General features: G+C 35.4%; 2 protein-coding genes and 1 long non-coding RNA gene across 3 annotated transcripts; 1 reads left to right on the top strand and 2 right to left on the bottom strand.

The window, feature by feature from the left end:
• The first annotated feature begins 3,823 nt into the window (after window positions 1–3,823).
• Window positions 3,824–6,079, top strand: LOC106174200 (uncharacterized). Its single transcript, XR_015333228.1, has 2 exons — window positions 3,824–4,147; window positions 4,728–6,079. It is a non-coding gene; the product is annotated as an uncharacterized LOC106174200 (long non-coding RNA).
• A 434-nt stretch (window positions 6,080–6,513) lies between these two features.
• Window positions 6,514–10,118, bottom strand: LOC106174220 (actin maturation protease). The gene is made up of 6 exons (XM_013555653.2): window positions 9,914–10,118; window positions 9,623–9,691; window positions 8,686–8,804; window positions 8,228–8,348; window positions 7,843–7,913; window positions 6,514–7,524 (listed from the first exon to the last, which is right to left on the bottom strand). Exons 1-6 carry the CDS (start codon window positions 10,075–10,077, stop codon window positions 7,175–7,177), a joined length of 894 nt encoding a protein of 297 aa, XP_013411107.2. The 5' UTR covers window positions 10,078–10,118; the 3' UTR covers window positions 6,514–7,174.
• A 696-nt stretch (window positions 10,119–10,814) lies between these two features.
• LOC106174250 (uncharacterized) lies at window positions 10,815–13,979 on the bottom strand. Its single transcript, XM_013555711.2, has 6 exons — window positions 13,760–13,979; window positions 13,149–13,456; window positions 12,223–12,314; window positions 11,814–11,947; window positions 11,524–11,676; window positions 10,815–11,199 (listed from the first exon to the last, which is right to left on the bottom strand). The coding sequence occupies exons 1-6, from the start codon at window positions 13,850–13,852 to the stop codon at window positions 11,059–11,061; spliced, it is 921 nt and encodes a 306-aa protein (XP_013411165.2). The 5' UTR covers window positions 13,853–13,979; the 3' UTR covers window positions 10,815–11,058.
• Window positions 13,980–13,984: the final 5 nt, after the last annotated feature.

Here is a 13,984-nt window from a genome sequence, read left to right as displayed (position 1 = left end):
TTTGCATCGATTTTGGTCGTGGCCTATCCTTGTACGTGGGTCAACAGCACAAATCGTATTTCGAGTGTTTTTCTATTCTATGATCATTCCAATAGTCTATTATCCTCTTAGTTTCGATTGTTTCCCTTAATTAAGGACTTAAATGACCACTTAAAGATAGAAACGCGAGTAATGACGATTGTCTGCAATTTTCGCATCCCGTGATAATTTATATTTAATGATTAAATCTCTTAATGTTCCCAGCGCAAATTTGCCAAGAAGCCTTTAGACATAAGAACAATCCCAGCTCTCAATATCAATATCTCCGAACACAACCTAGGTCGACAAGACTATAAAAAGATTAGTAGTGATTAGCAATTTTCGCATACGATGTCATTAGCGGCAAATTAAGAAAAATATCGGAGGTCCCTCCACCTGAGGTAATAATAGATAAAGTAATTGGGAACTTATTCAATAACACACAAGACTAGCTTGAAGATAGATTGCCTTAATTTTTGCAGGCAGCTAAATGTTTTTTCAGCCGTTTTCGCACGGGGGAAGCGCAGTAGGAAAGGTTTATTTAGACGCTCCAGAACACGGAGTTGTTTGTATTGACAGAAATGGAAATGGGTCTTGTACCTCACCACTATTTTAGAGATGCACGGCGATTCCCATTTTTTATTTAGGGAAACATATTGCGCGATAAAAAACGTGCACTTAGTAATCTATGGACAATGTCGTCTTTTACTTGAACACATAAACATCAGTGCCCAAAGTGAAATTTCGCCCACATAATGCAAAGTGATGTATTTTGAAAGAAATGTTAAAAATGTCGTTTAAAAAAACAGAGTAAAAGAGATTCTGGAAGTCATAAAGGAGCGGAGAAATAATTTCTCCATAATGAGGAAGGTAAGACAAGAAGTGAAATTAAAAATGAAAAGTAGCAATACTGTTGTTTTCACTATGTTAGCTTGATTATCAAACTTATGTGCGTCATTTCTGGGTGAATGTTTGGCTGTCCTTGAAAAAAATAACTAATAAGGCCTGTTAATAGGATTTATTTTCGGGCCTATTGAAATATTTTACCTCACATTTGAGGTTTGACGTAAATCTTTCATTACTTGGAAATGATGAAAAATAATTATGCCATTATGGAAGGCAAATTATTAAGAAATTTAGGAAAGAATTATCAATTAAGGGCAAGAAAAAAAAAAGATGACGCAATTTAATATTTCATGATTATGCAATCAAGTTATAAAAGCCTACATTAGATATCCCATGCTTTATTTATCTGAGCCAATTTAAATTAAATTCACCCATGGCAATTTTTTTATAATTCTCACCCTCTCTCTCTCTCTCTCTCTCGTGCGCGCACACACAAACACTAACGGGTTTGATCATAAATTGAGAGCAGCTGAATGAATCATTAGTGGCGTTTGGGTGGGAAATGACAGCATATAGGATAAAAAGTGCCTTTCAGGTAACAGGCCCAGTTGTGTAATCAAAAGTTCAAATCGCGTGTACGTTGCAATTCTTAATTAGTAAGTACAAAATAATACCCTCAGTACTTTTCGGGAAGGACCCAAGTTCATTAAGATAGAACATAATCAGGTCATTATGAGAGAATTTATTGTAGTCTAATAGATCAGTACTGTGGCGATTCATTCATATACATTATTTGGAAATCAACAAGAGTAAAGCTATGTATTAATTTAAAATAGTAGGAGCATCACTCCTACTCTGAAAGCATACTTCAGTATATTTACTCAAATTAAGTTTAAGCCCACCCGCGATGCCCGCGCGCATTTCGGTGATGTTTCTGTAATGTTCCATGTTAACAAATGTGCATTCACTATTGTATATCAGAATATTGATCGGGATGCTATTGTATGCGGACTGCAATAGCATTGCTCAGAATCCACCTGTCATTCCAAAAATACAGTTGTCCAATTTTCAGTTTCCCTTTACCAACACACACACACACACACACACACACACACACACACACACACACAAGAAGTATGAAAAAATTCATACCATTGAATTTCACATTTTAACAGATTTCCAGTTTTTTTAAAACCGGTTTGGATATAAATGCAAATAGAAAAGAATAATTACCTTTACAGAGAAAGTGGACACCGCCAGTGGCATAGGCCTACATGCCATTAGTTACAAGTTAAAAATTTAGAAGGAATTAGAAACCCGAGAGAACAGAAATGTCTTGGTCTGTCTAGGTCGCATATAAGCGAAATGATTTTCTCTGATACTTAGAAATGGTAATTTCCTATCATTTGTGTTAAGAGGGAGACACTTGATGGTTTAAAAACGCTGGAAAATTAAGAAATCCTTCTCCCTGTGGAATGGTTGCAAGAAACGGTGTATTAATTCAACGGATTTACATGACTTATCATTGCATCGGGGTATATTGCTTGCTTTCCTGCACATCTTCAGTCAAATGATCGGCGAGGAGACAAAACCGTCGTCTTATTACGTATTTTTAAAAAAGGTCTTCGCCACAGAGTATAGGAAAAACACTTTGTTGTTAATAAGTTTGACTGAGTTTTCAATACCTTTTAGCAGACACCTCCTCTTATATTTACTAATCGACGAAAAAACGGCAAATGTGTAAGGTTATTGCGCCAGTTGAGCTATATGAATGTGATTGGTGAGACGTCAATCATAGCAAAATAAATATGTTTATAAGCAAACAAACAAACAAAGAATTAAGTTACTCGTAAAAATCTATAAAAAAATGCCCCCAAAAATCCAAATCTGTATTAATTTCATAACTAAGCAATACAACTAGAAAAGACCTCCGCCACGGCAGCAATTTTTGATTATTATTGATTATTGATGGTTAATGATCCGGATCACCACCAAAAAATAACCATCTGTTCCTTGGCCCACTTCTGACAGTTCCTGAAAATTTCATCAAAATCGGTCCATAACTTTTTGAGTTATGTTGATGACAGACAAACAAACAAACAGACAAACAAGGGTGAAAACAACCTCCTTGGCGGAGGTAACAAACAAACAGGGGTAAAAACAACCTCCTTGGCGGAGGTAATTAAACACCTATGAATAGGAGGTCAGATTTTTTATTCTTTGGTGTTTTGTACAGATATGCTACCATAACGTATTCTTTAATTCGGCAAGATGCTGACGCATTTTACACAAGTACCTTGTATTCCCAGTCCTACTTTATCAGCCTTATCTTGCTTAGGCTGTACAGAATATGACGCTTTTTTTTGTTACATGCTTAACAAGTTCACAGACTAAAATCCTGTTAAACAGTCTATTTTTAACTGCAGCTACATGTCGCTTTTAATTTTTTAAATTCAAAGCATAAAGTTACGTTAATTATGATGCACTCAAAGTGAAGACGTGATATCCATAGCCAGAACCACGGGCTTGCAGCTATTTCATATTAAGCCTTGTGAATGGGGAACTTTTACTCAACTGTGGACACCTTCGAAATAATGGCACTCGTGAAAGCTTTGAAAAATGTAAATTTTCTTTTCTGTTGTTTTTATCTAAAGAGCTGTGATGGTAACATTAAGAGTTTTTAATGTTATGAAAAAAAACTTTTAATCTTTAAAACTTAAGAAAATAAATTATCCCAAAAACGTTCGTCAGCTACAGCAATGAGAAAAATCAGTGATAGGTGGCAAGACTGGGAAGTCACAGGTCATCCAGACAGATATAACATTTACTTAACTCCTTGTTGAATAAACGAATCCTAAGTATTTTAACAATTGCTTTGCTTATACACCCCGACCTGTTGACCTTGGTACGTGCTCAGTTTTACTACTTTGGTTTTTCATTGTAGATTAAAATGATTACTTGAATTGTGTAGTGAATGGTGAAACGCTTTATCTTTATTTACTCCTACTTGGGCTATTCAATTTTGTTTACTGCGCATAAAAAAGAACGAGGTCAGAGAAGTTGCTTGCAATTGAACCTTGAGATCAACCAATACAGCCTCCAGCATGGTGAAATTGTGACGACATAAAAAAAGAACTACTTTACCGTCTGCTTCACTCTTATCTGGGACGGAATCGCTAACGGTGCTATTTTGTTCTAGGCCAGCATTGGACACTTGATGTAGACAGCAACTGAATTGGTATCCAGATTAAACCCTAATTTTGTACGAAAGGAACCGATCAAGGTACTTTTGAAATGTTACAGGAAAAGCTAGTTAAAATGTAATTGTAGGCTCAATGATGGCTTGAATAATTGAAATGCTAACTTGCACGATAAATGACAACCGAAATGAGCGTTCTATTAGACGTTAAGCGCCCAGCAAGAGGCGATGTTCTTTAAGTATTTGGGGTAGGATTTTTATGTGATTTATCGACATGAACTTAGTAAATGTTTTCTTAGCGATAGCCCTGTGCTGAAGGCACAGGCAAGTTTATCAGGTAAGGAATAGCTCGTGACAGTTTCCAGGTCGCTCTCATAGCAGAGAGTGTAAGGTCACGAGAACTGTGAAAACATCTTGTGACTTATCTAAAACAAACGGGAAAATATGCACTGGTCGCATGGGTTGCACATGCAGTCCTAAAACTCAAAACAGATTTCCGTCTGAAACCCTCCTTTAAACATTTTTGGAATAGAAATGAAATTTTCAGTCTGTTTGAAAACGGAATGTCGTCGGGGCACATACAAAAAAGAGCCTACGCTTTGTATGTTTTGTAAACGTTAACGTGACTGAAAATGGATGTTCAATTGCAAACATTTTTTTATAGAAAACACAGGAAATGGCCCACTTTGACGACCATCTGTTCAATCCTATGCCCGGGCTCTCAGACATTCAGAAAAGACATACCTACGAACTATACGGACACGTTTTAGAAGTAACCAGAGAACAGAAACACCGCCTTGAACTTGAAGAAAACGAGTTAAAAAGACAACAGGCACACTACCTTCATGATATGAAAAGAGAAAAAACAATTCTAGAAAAAGAACTAAAAGACATAAAAGCTAAAACACGCCCGTTTCAAGACCCACGCCCTAGTACATGTGCGCCGGAGTTTAAATCAAAAGAGTATCCATTAAATCATCCAGAGTACGGAGAGAATCAGCCAGCAAGATTGTTAGATAGGAGACGCAGCGAACATGACATTCTTCACCGTAACACTGGCAGTGAATACCAGAGCGGCATTCTCGACCGGGACAATATAAATGGCAGCCACCCTACTCTCACAGCGTTCTCCGTCGCTTCGAACTACAGAACAGATTTTACAAATCTTCTTCATCCTTTAAAGAACGGCAGGCCGCGTTCGTCCACCTGGTCAGCCGCGAACACCGGACAACGCCCACAAGCTAAGTACTGGTTTGATCCTTCGTACGGGATACAACCACGGACAATGTACAGGATTAAGAAGGCAAATATGGTGACTTCAACGCTGGATCATCACCACGCTACGACTTTCCAATACAGGAAAAAGACTGAACCAAACGCTCTCTCCTCACGTGACAGGAATAGGTCATATTCATGGGGAAATAGTAGTCCAGGGCGGCAAAATCTGCCATCGATATCTAAAAGACATTCTGATTTAACTTACCTCGATGTTCATAATTCAATTTAAAAGAAATATCTAATACGCTTGTAGCAACAACTTTAAGAACCACAAGGAAAACTGGCATCTTTCAAATAAAATTTTTCCAGTTTCTGTGGTAAAAAATGAGGTCGTGTAAAAATGAGGTTCTGGTAAAAATAGGCCCACAAGAAAAAGCATCTTTCGTTTACGTAAATGTTTTTGATACACTTAACCCCTTATACACCTAGGGAAAGAAAAGCGCCAATACTTTAACGTAAATAGCCATTTGTTTTTCTTGTACATGCACTACTACATGTGAAAGTTCTTACAAAGTTGAAGGAGACGTGGGCCAAATAGAATGTATTTCACAGCAGTTTTTAAAGTGTATTGGAAAACCTTGCCTCCATATCATTTACAGTTTCTGGCTAATAAGATATATTATGGTTTAACAGTAAACAAGATTGTGTCCATGGCACTGTTGGGTCTACGTATAAGTGCCATTCACTTTATCTAAAAACTCGACGAATAAAATAGTTCATTTACAACAGCTAAAAAAATACACGCGTCTTTTATTTTATCTTAATTTAACAACTTCGCGATCCTTACTCAAAGTGCAGACTTCTAAAGATACAGCTCCCTATTTAAAACCAGCAAATAAATCGATAATTAAATGATTTAATAATCCAGACTTTTTTCAGCACGTATTCTATATATAATGTGCAAATGAAGATTAAGTACAGAACTTTAAGTTCTAAATCAAAGTGCAAAATATACCCGAGAAACCAAAGTCAAATGAATCGACCGACGAGAAAAAAAAAAAAAAAAAAAAAAAAAGAGCAAGCGGATATGGAATTGCGCATGCAAATGTATTTTAACGTTGAAAAAAAAAAAGAAAAAAAAAAACTATTAGCGTTTGCGTTTTTGGAACGCTATCCATCGGGAAAACTTTTAAAACTGTGTGAAGGTATTATAAAAAAAATAAAGCATGGTGTAATAAAGTTTCTATTTATTCAACAAAGAAATGTGCAAGACTCCGATCCCATAGACACCATAGATTGATCCAGCTCGCTGAGTGCAATCAGTTTAACTGAATGACACGTCTCCTCCTGACATTGAGGAGAATACAGAAAAACTGGTGATGATACGAGTATGTTAGAGACAAAAGAAGGCGTGTCATGATTCTCATGATTGCTTTCAGTGAGAGTCCAAGCAGAGTTGGATCAATCTATGTAGACCAATGGTGTCTATGGGAATGGGGCCTAAGTCTTCTTCATCCCACATACTCCGACTAATTGACAAAGAAAGGGAGACCCAGGATATAAAATTAACAGTATGACATTAATTCTTAAAATTTGTATCAAGAAACTTTCCTTTAACAAAACATGCTAGCTTAATACCCAAACATGGCTAAATTATAATATATGATGGTGACCTCTATATATTAACTGACTCATCACTGCAGTTCATGGATTACAGAAAATAGATAAATAAATTGAAACAAACACCCTCCCCCCCCAAAAAAAAAAAAAAAAAAAAAAATATATATATATATATATATATATATATATATATATATATATATATATATATATATATATATATATATATAATCAAATTAGAAAATATTGAGAGTAATAAAAAATACAAATATATCACGACGGGGCAGTACAATTCTTCATAATGATGACCACCTTGTTCTTTAGCCCCTCTTCTAGGCCGCCCTCTGGTCTTATGTAGTGCTCATTGTCCCTTTCAGGGTCAATTTTGGTGAGATTGCAGTTGCTGGCACGGAGGTCCTCAGAGTTCCAGCATTGTAAATGTTTGCTCTTCCCCTGCTTGGCAAAAAAATATATATCACAGTTACTGTTGAGATTTGATAACTGTTCCAAACTCAGATCTGAATAATCTCCTTTTGAGTGATATAAATAGTTCAATCTGTCATCTTGTTCATAATTCTGGTCCTGCACTGAACTTTGATGATCTGACATCACAAACAGGACACCTGGAATGGAGTATGAGGAAAACCTATAAGACAGGGGCGGACCAGTCTTCCAAATTATCTTTGTTGATCCATCCTCCATTTTTGACCTTCTTCCGACAGAAAAAATTAGATGTCTGTCAATGTAAACTTGAAAATCTGACTGTCTTCTGGAAGACCCAGAACACGTCTTCAATCTGCCCCTGTAAGACACTGACTTTGCATCATATTATATCACATCATCAGCCTTCAGTTCTTAGTTTGCTTAAAACAGTGATAAGAATTTGATTGAACTACCTATTCATTTTGGTGGTATATGATCAGATTTTAAACCTGCTTTACCTGTCAACACTGCCCAGTGTGCTTTACGACCTTCCTTTAAACAGGGCTCATGGTTACAGTCAGAGTCATACCTACAAATATGCAGAAATGCAATGTGCCTTAGATTACTGTATGGGAATATATACAAACGCAAGCTTTAAAAAATTGATAAAATCAATATATCTAGGCTATTTAAAAGTTATAATCAATTTAAATAAATCATAAAAAATGGAGCCAAGTACTTGGCAAAAATTGCAAGAGGGAAAAAATTTGATAAAGAAATTTGTTTAAATAAAGATAATTTTAATCTTTTGACTGCATCTTATTAACTGTGACATGCTACTAGACTACCATTTTATTAACATTACATAATTAATATTTCAATTTTAGTCATGATTAGACTTACGGAACTAGTACAGGATTTCCCTTGATTAGATGTGACACGACTATGCATGTTTGCAAGCTTTTGTCTAAAAGAACACACTTTTCTTGGGTAATTTCCTCAGCTAATGACATCATATCTGCAGCTGTAAAATACAAAAGTTCTCAGTCCTGGTGGAACTAAATTCTGTTTATATAGTGGGGGTCAACCTTTGACAATGTTGAACAAGTGAGCTTTTTGTGAAAAATATATAATGACAAAAACCCTAGCAATTCAAAACTGTAATTAATTAGGTAAAAAATGAGAAAAATTTTGGTAATGGTGACTTTTTTTCAAAATCTGAAAGTCATACTTAAATCCAAAGTAAAATACCAATGACTACAATATTGTCAAGATTAAACTATAATAAAGATGACATGCAATGCTACAGGAGTTAGAATATTTTAAAGCACTTGATCAAATGTATATTGGCATAAAATAACCTGAAAACATTTCTCCTTGCTTTGTAAACTGCCTGTCTTTAGCTGTTGAAAATATCCGATCTACATCTACTTTCTTGCCTGTCATCTCAGTGGCCATAGACAGGGCACACAGGCCACACCTGAAGTAACAATAAAATTTCAAAATGGTAGCACCTGGAAAGAACTAAAGAGAACAATCAATTTTGTATCACTGAGAGTCTGCTTTCAGCATTTCCAATGGGTAAAACTGAAGTCAGGAAATGGGCAACTGTCATTATAAGATACTGTCTGAACCATCTGTAAACTACCAGATCAATCAGTACTGCATAGTTATAGTTTATACTCCATCTTGACATGCAAGGGCAGATTGAGGCCATCTTCTGGGTCTTCCGGAAGATGGTCAGATTTTCAAGTTTACATTTTTTGGAAGACTGCCAGAAAATATCTCTGTATCCGCCCCTGACATTAATTATATCTCTCATTTTATTGAGAAAATCTCTTGGTATGCTGCAATGAAAAGAAGTTGAAGGATTTCCTTAAGTGCAACTTTGAGGGATTCCTCGTACACCTGGATGAATACGATTGCTTTTTACAACAACTGCAGCTTAAAAATGACTTATATTTTCTTTTTTCTTTTGGTTGGCATCTTTGGATCAATCAACAAGATCCAAGAGATTTCATGTTGAATTTTGGTAGCTAATTTCATGTTGTTGCAAAATTTTTGCACAACAATCACCTGAAAAGAGGAACAAATTCCAAATAGAAGACACAAATGAGACCAAGTAGCATTAATGATTATGAATTTTGGTGCACGAATGTGTTAGTTGTGCAACATTTTTCCTTCACCAAAACATCTGTACAGATGCATTTAAGGGAAAAGCATTCCCATTAGACCAAATGGAATCATATTAAACTTTTTATCCGATACAAAACACACATCTTATGGAGGTTTACTTACATGGGTCCTTCCTGCAGTATGGAAGCAACAACCTGGTTATGAGAAAGCAGGATAGTGTCTTCGGGCAATCTACAGTAAACAGAAAATAATGCTGTAAATCAACCAAGCCTTTTTACTGCCATAATAATCAAACGCAGACTGTTAGAAGGAACTTGACTTGTGATTACACTGCTGTCAGTGTTGATCTTACATTCAAATGAGACCGAATAAAATATACTTTGATGTTTGTACAAATCCCCCGGCAAAAATTTTCAAGTTCAAGTCAAGAGCAAATTTCCTCGAGGACTTCACCTATTTTTGAGAAACGTGCAGGCTCTTCGTAATTCTGTCTTACAGTCTGGGTATGCTGCATCACACTGTGTCTCCTTCAGAGATGAAGGTGTTCCTCGTATTATTCCAATACTGCTAGGAGGGGCTGGAGGTGGAGGAGGCGGGACTGCTGGCAGAGTTGCCATTTCTCCTCCAAGCCTCGTTTCCAAAGCAGAACAGAAAAGGGAATTCCTATCGTCACATGGCCAGTCATGTGATGTAAACAAACGTAAAAGAATGTTACTGCCAGAGCAGTGTTTTATAGATAAATCTTATTTCTTTACTTTGGACGCGCTACTCACTTGTTTGTCGCATCGGTGTTGAGTAACAATTGTTTTTAGCGCGCTTATGATAATGATGGGATAGAATGTGATTCCACGTGGAATGAGATCGGCTGATATTAGATGCTGAGACAGCCGTAATTACAAGTGTTCTTGTAACAGGAATCTGGCCCATAAGTTGCGCCAGATGAGATTTACTACACAATCATTTAGAACCCAGTCGCTTGCATTACACTAGAATAGCCCAAAGTCGGTAAGAGTTACTTATATTTTGGAGATAAAGATAGGATAACATGCAACTGTTAAGTAAAGATGTTATTTAAGCGACTTAATAGCATTATATAAAAGAACTAGGGCAAGAATATGAGATGATTTTCTTATTTTATTTCAATTATTTTTTTCAGTTGACGGTTTAATAAATCAGTAAAAACGACGCAAAGCTGTTGTTGTTGTGTGTGAGTATTGCAAGTGGCTACAAAGGATTATAATATTTTTATCTTCACGCGGTGCGTCAATCGAATGATAAATCGGTGTTACATTGTTTTTTCGGTTAAATTTTATAGGAATCAAATAGATAATAAAAAATTCAAACAGCAACAAGACAAACGAGCTCTACTGTTTAACGTTAGTTTATTTGTTTATACCAAGGAGTTATAACAGATGTTTCAACATTCTGTTGCAACTCCTTGTTTATATACCCAGTATAATTTCAAGAGACAATAATCTGTAGTTGAACAGGTGAAATAACAGTTTATATTTTGATTTTTATCTAGAATCTGCAAGCATTAAAAAAACACACATATTTGACAATATTTCAAAGTCTGTCCTTCAAACTCCACGAAAATTTCACATGCTCAAACGTTGAAGCAAAACAACTGGTTTTTTCAATTTCATTTCTCTTTCTTGGAGTTTCATGCTTGGGCATGTAGCCCCGAGGGGCAATAGATTTTGACATGCAACTGCCCTTGGCACTCTTTGCATTAGGCACTGAAAGAGAGAAGAAATGCACCTGAGCCCAGTGGCGCTGTGTTGTTTGTTGTTACTTTCTGTACCATATATACCAGTACATGTACTAATCATCAATATGCTTGTATGATAAATAGGCACATAAGGTGTTTGAAAGCAAAAAAAAAAAAAAAAAAAAAAATAATAATAATAAAATAAAAAAAAAAAAATAATAATATATATATGTATTTTTAATAAGCCCGCACGCATCGGACACTTTCTTTTTGTCATCCATGCAATAAAATGCTTGTGACAATCAGCTTTAAATACAGCACTAGTATGTATATACTGTACATGTACTAGTACCTGTCTCCTAGGTTGAGGATTATGATTTTGTTTAAATCTCTCCCTTCTCTTTTTCTCGTTGTGCTTATTAATGGCCCTTTCATCGGATGCAGTTAAAACTTTACAATGTTTTCCTTGACTTCTTTTGATGGGTTTGAATCTTTCAAACATAATCTGAGGAACAAACAAAATGCATGAATTAACAAGAACTTGCCATAATATACATTTATAACAGAGATAACATTTAAATTCACATTGCAAAAATTAATTAGTTAAAAAAACAAACAAAAACAAAAAAATGGTATGTATACTTCTTGGTTTTCATTGCTGCACAGTGAAACAGACAGATCAAGAATAACATCTGTAACATTGTCATCTGTGACTTCTATTTCAGTTTCCTTCTTTATGTGCTGTTCTACCATTTGGACTGATTTACTTTCATCATCTAAAAACATAAATAAATTCAAACATTTTAAAGATAATAATTCTATATTTGTTACAGAAATGCATCTTATATATCTTCTTAAGGGGGAGCACATACATGATTCCTGTTTGCTGGGAAGGAGAACTGTCAACTACTGGTAATTAATCCTCAATTTAGTGTAATAATACAGATAATACAACATTATCATGATCAGTTGTCCATAGTATTATTTATATTGAACTTCTCACTTGCTTATGGCAATATTGCCTCTCTTGTTATAATTACTTGAAACTCACCTATCATTTCAAGGATGTCAGGAACTTGGGAATCATCCCATGCCTTTCGACTGTTTGACAAGAAAAGCACCTCTTCAGCAGGATCAAAAATGCTAAAAAATACAGTTATACACTTGAAGACATTCTCATAGCTAGAAAATATTGTAAATAATGCAAGGTGATTATATCTTTAATGCTTTTTTCACACTATATTCTCCTTAGTGTAGTTAAACTGTACTCTTGCCAAGTTAAATAAAAATTTAGAGTTGAAAAAATATATGTAAATGATACAGTAAGTTTAAGATGTGAAAATAAAATGATTTATCAATTAATATATTGAAAGGACAATTTAATTAAAATTTAGAGTTAAAATGAGAAACAGCTGAAGTATAAAAGCTCATAAAAAAACTGTGACTGTCTTAAGTGTTAAAAGTCTGATTGCTTTGTAAAAGTTTTAACAAACTGAACATGGGATGATAAATCTAGTCACTCTCCATCCAATCTCTCAAAATACTAATAAATACTATCAACACAATGAAATTCAATATCAGTTATTTTACTGCAAGAATTGACAATAAATTATTATTCAGTTTCCCTTATATATCCTCCTCAGTTGCCAGGGCCGTAGCCTCCGGGGGGGCAGGGGGGGCAGCTGCCCCCCCTGGAATTTGGAATTTTACACACCACACCCACCCCCCTCGGTAGCTTCGCCCCCTCGTGTCCGCTTACTGCCCCCCCTGGCATTTTGCTCAGGCTACGGCCCTGGTTGCGCCACCAAACCTTGAGATTATTGTAAAGGGATACACCTGGCTAGTGGGTCGATCTGCCCTGAGATTTTAATGTAGACTACTTCAAATACTGTCAGTTATACATGCATCATTCACTATCAGCTTATTTAGGGTAATGATAAGTTTGAAAATGATAAATGTCTGTAAATAAATAGTTACCTTCTACATTTACAGTCAGATGAAAAATAATCAGGCACTTGATGGGGGGTATTTGGCTGACTGAAACTGAGATTCATCAGGGGTGTAAATTGCTTCATGAAAGAGTCACATTCCAAAATGTTATTATTTGCGAGTTTTTGTGTTGAAGAAACTTTCCTACAATGTAAATTTGGAGTAGCTAAGACTGAAAGTCTTTGGTGACATTGTTTTTTCATATCTGGGGTATTAAGTAGAGCTGCACAATTCAGTGAAGATTGGACTTCATTCCACTTGCTTTCCAATGCTTGAATTTTCCTTTTTGTAGAAACCTATATTAATATTAATATCACAATATTATTTTTTTTAAATGTTTAAAAATTGGGTTTCAGATCCATATATACATGTACATGTACCCAGGTAGCTACATACAATATTCAGGCTATGATAATAATTTCGACAATAATTTCCATGTCTTATTTTTTTATCATGGTGCACTTCCCTTTAATTATGTAATCTTACACTCTACTTTATCATATTTTTGTACTGATCACTGTATTTAACAACAATTTTTAATTTTAAAACAAATTAAACACTAGTATTAAATTTTTTTTATTTATCAAAACATTATCTACCTTGACTACATTTTCAATTTCTTCGGCCTTTAAAATAGGCAGATTGTTATTGCCTATTTGAGAAATCACACCTTTGGCAGTGACGACTCTCATTTTGTTGCATTCCGTAGAGAGTCTACTAATTTAATGTATGCACCGAGGAGTCAATCGTCTGCTAGGAAGCTGTGCCGGAAGCGGAACTCATCAGATTCGTGCAGTTGTAACAAAATATGCTATTGGTTTATT

Source organism: Lingula anatina, chromosome 2 (assembly GCF_051362555.1).
Source record: "Lingula anatina isolate TDL-2025a chromosome 2, LinAna3.0, whole genome shotgun sequence".
Taxonomy (NCBI): domain Eukaryota; kingdom Metazoa; phylum Brachiopoda; class Lingulata; order Lingulida; family Lingulidae; genus Lingula; species Lingula anatina.
This window is presented reverse-complemented; position numbering and strand designations above follow the sequence as displayed.

Excerpts from the sequence above, each read along its gene's own strand:
- LOC106174220 (XM_013555653.2), bottom strand. The coding sequence starts at position 10,077 with ATGGCAACTCTGCCAGCAGTCCCGCCTCCTCCACCTCCAGCCCCTCCT. Across the intron at positions 8,349-8,685 it reads GCAAGGAGAAATGTTTTCAG|CTGCAGATATGATGTCATTA; the intron begins GTTATTTTATGC and ends TGTATTTTACAG. Across the intron at positions 7,525-7,842 it reads ACACTGGGCAGTGTTGACAG|GTGTCCTGTTTGTGATGTCA; the intron begins GTAAAGCAGGTT and ends ACTCCATTCCAG.
- LOC106174250 (XM_013555711.2), bottom strand. The coding sequence starts at position 13,852 with ATGAGAGTCGTCACTGCCAAAGGTGTGATTTCTCAAATAGGCAATAAC. Across the intron at positions 11,948-12,222 it reads TGACATCCTTGAAATGATAG|ATGATGAAAGTAAATCAGTC; the intron begins GTGAGTTTCAAG and ends TTATGTTTTTAG. Across the intron at positions 11,200-11,523 it reads ATCCTCAACCTAGGAGACAG|TGCCTAATGCAAAGAGTGCC; the intron begins GTACTAGTACAT and ends TCTCTCTTTCAG.